The 4,051-nt window shown below is 40.8% G+C and overlaps 1 protein-coding gene and 1 pseudogene across 1 annotated transcript; both read right to left on the bottom strand.

Moving 5' to 3' along the window:
- Positions 1-66: 66 nt before the first annotated feature.
- Positions 67-2,549, bottom strand: LOC112509137 (annotated as a pseudogene).
- A 15-nt stretch (positions 2,550-2,564) lies between these two features.
- Positions 2,565-3,681, bottom strand: LOC112509136. Its single transcript, XM_025113997.1, has 2 exons — positions 3,171-3,681; positions 2,565-2,779 (listed from the first exon to the last, which is right to left on the bottom strand). Exons 1-2 carry the CDS (start codon positions 3,679-3,681, stop codon positions 2,565-2,567), a joined length of 726 nt encoding a protein of 241 aa, XP_024969765.1.
- Positions 3,682-4,051: the final 370 nt, after the last annotated feature.

The raw sequence follows: 4,051 nt of genomic DNA, 5'->3' as shown, positions 1-4,051 counted from the left end.
TGGTTAACATTGTATTTTTCAAGGACTCCTTTTAATAAATTATTCACAAAGTGAGTACCCTCATCACTAATTAGTGCCCGAGGGGTACCGAAACGCGTGAAAATCTGTTTTTGGAGAAACTTAACCACAGTTTTTGCGTCATTTGACACACATGCCATGGCTTCCACCCATTTGGAAACGTAGTCAACCGCCACAAGAATATATTGGCAATTATTCGATGGAGGGAAGGGACCCATGAAGTCAATTCCCCAAACATCAAACAATTCAACTTCGAGTATCCCGTTTAATGGCATYTCATTCCTTTTGGAAATGGAGCCACTTCGTTGACACTCGTTGCACCTYTGTGCAAAGTTGTGGGAATCTTTGAAAATAGTTGGCCAATAAAAACCGGACTGTAAAACCTTGGCTGCAGTTCTCTGACCCCTAAAATGACCTCCGTACGGTGCATGATGGCAATGCTGTAGGATGGCTGCTACTTCAGATTCGGGCACGCATCTCCTCAAAATCTGATCTGCACCGAGCTTAAACAAAAATGGTTCATCCCATAAGAAAGATTTGACATCATGAAAGAATTTTTTTAGCATGTGGCCCGTGTAGTCCGAGGGTTTTATTCCACAAGCCAAAAAATTAGCTATATCTGCAAACCAAGGTGTTTTTTGTTGGTCAATCAAGAGGATTCTTTCATCGGGAAAAGTGTCATTAATGTCCATTCCTCCTCTCTCTGGTTCTTCCAACCTAGACAAATGGTCTGCAACCTAATTCTCTACCCCCTTTCTATCCADAATCTCTAAGTCAAACTCTTGTAACAAAAGCACCCATCTTATCAGTCTAGGTTTTGCATCTTTCTTTGAGATTAGGTACTTGATGGCTGAGTGATCAGTATGCACAATGACTTTTGTTCCCATCAAGTAGGACCTAAATCTCTCAAATGCAAAAACGATAGCTAATAACTCTTTCTCTGTCGTGGTGTAATTAATTTGTGCTTCATTCAAAATCTTACTTGCGTAATAGATTGAATGAAACACCCTGTCCTTTCTTTGTCCTAGTACTGCACCCACCGCCCAATCACTAGCATCACACATGATCTCAAAAGGTCTGTTCCAATCTGGGGCAACCACCACAGGTGCGGTAACCAAAGCCTTTTTCAAAGTTTTGAATGCATTTCTACATTCATCATTAAAATTGAATTTTTGTTCATGCTGGAGGAGTAAACAAAGTGGTTTTGAAATCTTTGAAAAGTCTTTGATAAACCTTCTATAAAATCCGGCATGACCCAAAAAGCTTCTGATTCCCTTAACTGTGGTTGGTTCAGGCAGTTTTTCTATTACGTCAAGCTTTGCCCTATCTACCTCAACCCCTCTTTTTGAAATCAAGTGTCCAAGAACAATCCCTTCTTTAACCATGAAATGACATTTTTCCCAATTGAGGACCAAGTCTGTTTCCTCACACCTCTCCAAACTCTTTTTCAAATTGTTTAAACAAATGTCAAATGATGAACCATGCACAGAAAAATCATCCATAAATATTTCAATGGATTGTTCAAGCATATCAGAAAAAATGGACATCATGCATCTTTGAAAAGTGGCTGGAGCATTACAAAGTCCAAATGGCATTCTTCTGAAAGCAAAGGTGCCGTAAGGACAAGTAAAGGTGGTTTTCTCTTGGTCTTCCGGAGAAATGGCTATTTGATTGTACCCTGAATATCCATCTAAGAAACAATAGAACTCCTTTCTGGCTAGCCTATCCAACATTTGGTCAATGAAAGGTAGTGGAAAATAGTCTTTTTGGGTAGCCTTGTTCAGTCTCCTATAGTCCATGCAGATTCTCCAACCGGAAACAACTCTAGTAGGGATAAGTTCATTTTTGTCATTCGTGATGACAGTGAACCCTCCCTTCTTAGGAACACATTGGACCGGACTCACCCAAGAACTACTGGCAATCGGAAAAATAATTCCGGCATCTAACCATTTTAAAATCTCCTTTTTGACTACCTCTTTCATGACAGGGTTTAGCCTTCGTTGGGGTTCTATGGAAGTGAACTTTCCATCTTCTAAGATGATCTTATGTTGACAAATAGAGGGACTAATCCCTTTCAAGTCAGCAATGGTCCATCCTAAGGCTTTCTTATGCAATTTCAATATGTCCACAAGTTTCTTTTCTTGATGCGGTTCTAGGGTAGATGAGATAATGACTGGCAATTTGCCTTCTTCTCCTAGAAAAGCATACTTTAGATGGGATGGGAGTTGTTTCAACTCCAACTCAGGTGGTGATTCTATGGACGGGGTGAAGTCTTTTTGCTCATTATTTTCAAGCAGCTCAAATGCTGCAGCATCCACTGGGACAATATCAGTTCCTACTTCCTCTATTTCTTCAGTACTTTCCTCTTCTAGTTCCTCATCATGTTCTCCTTTCAACTTAAGGTTCTTGTAAATTCCTTCTTCCAAACACATCTCCTCTATCTCGGATATTCTTGAACACTCTTCCAAGTAATCAGGGTACTTCAGAGAGTTGAAGACGTTAAATGTGACTTTCTGGTCTTGGAGTCTCATGGTCAGCTCTCCTTTTTAGACATCTATCAAAGTCCTTCCGGTGGCCAGAAATGGTCTTCCTAAAATAATAGGAATGTCCTTATCTGCCTCAAAGTCTAGAATGATAAAGTCTGCCGGAAATATGAACTTATCAACTTGTACTAACACATCCTCAATCTTTCCCTTAGGGTATGCAATGGACTTGTTGGCCAATTGGAGTGTGACGGTGGTAGGTCTAGCCTCACCTATGCCTAAGGTATTGAAAACGGATAAAGGCATAAGGTTGATACTAGCTCCTAAGTCACATAGGGCTTTCCCTATTTCCTTCCCTCCTATTGAACAAGGAATGGTAAAACTCCCTGGATCTTTCAGCTTAGGGGGTATTCTATTGGTCAAAAGTGCACTACATCCTTCAGTTAAGGCCACAGTCTCATACTCAGTCAACTTCTTCTTCTTGCTTAGGATGTCCTTCAGAAACTTAGCATAGCTAGGCATTTGCTCAATTGCCTCAACAAGTGGGATGTTGATGTGCAATTCTTTAAACACATCCAAGAATTTTTTTAAATTGCAGTTCCTCTTTCTGATTCCTCAACCTTTGGGGGTAAGGAACATACGGAGGTATTGGTTTTATTACATTCTTACTTGGATGAGTTGAGCAAGAAGGGTCTGTACTGCCTTGGGTCTTTGTGGTGCCCTTCGGAGGTTCAGATGAACTGTTAACATCAAGCTTAGGGGTCTCTAAAACCTCAGTTTCTTTTGATTTTCCTAGAACATCCTTAGGAAAGAGTAATGGAAAGTCTGATCTAAGGGGGATAGAAGTGGTGGTCTCTAAAGCCTGTTTTTCTAAGGGTAGGACCGGTCTTTCTTCGACAGGAACCAATGCAGTAGCATCAGTTTCTGTCAAAATTGGTGCACTATCCTTGGGTACTTTTTCTATCAACTCCTTCCCACTCCTTAAGGTCACTACTTTCACATGTTCTTTACCTAGATCTCTAGGGACTTCCGTATTACTGGGCAAGGTTCCATGAGCTCGGCTATTCTGGTTAAGCGCGAGTTGACTGACTTGAGTCTCTAAATTCCTGATGGCCACACTTTGTTGATTTATCAAAGCTTGATTTTGTGCTTGTGCTTGTGCAAAAAGTCCTTTAATCATAACTTCCAAAGAAGATGATTCTGACTGTGGAGGAGGTTTGTTCTGGAAAGGTGGCTGTGAGTGCTGAAAACCTTGTTGGTGATTCTGAGAGTTAGAACTATTTCCATGATGTTGCGGTTGGAAATTAGAAGTTCCCTGTTGTTTATGGACTGGTGGGTTTAGACCGGGACTGGTCCAAGAAAAGTTCGGGTGTTATCTCCAACTGGCATTGTATGAGTTAGAGTAGGGATTAGATCTGTTTTGAACATAATTTACTGATTCAGAATTATGCAAACAATGTTCATAAGAATGATCCCCACCACAGCACACACATTGCACAGATAGGACTGTTGGAACAGATGTGTTAGCAGCCTGCTGTACTCCCTGACCA

Source organism: Cynara cardunculus (assembly GCF_001531365.2).
Source record: "Cynara cardunculus var. scolymus isolate 2C chromosome LG 3, CcrdV1, whole genome shotgun sequence".
NCBI lineage: Eukaryota > Viridiplantae > Streptophyta > Magnoliopsida > Asterales > Asteraceae > Cynara > Cynara cardunculus.
The sequence above is the reverse complement of the archived record's forward strand: the minus strand, read 5'-3'. Positions and strand labels throughout refer to the sequence as shown.

Coding starts and splice junctions, on each gene's coding strand:
- LOC112509136 (XM_025113997.1), bottom strand. CDS start 3,681: ATGATTAAAGGACTTTTTGCACAAGCACAAGCACAAAATCAAGCTTTG. Junction 2,780..3,170: donor TTCTTGCTCAACTCATCCAA/GTAAGAATGTAA, acceptor TCAATACCTTAG/GCATAGGTGAGGCTAGACCT.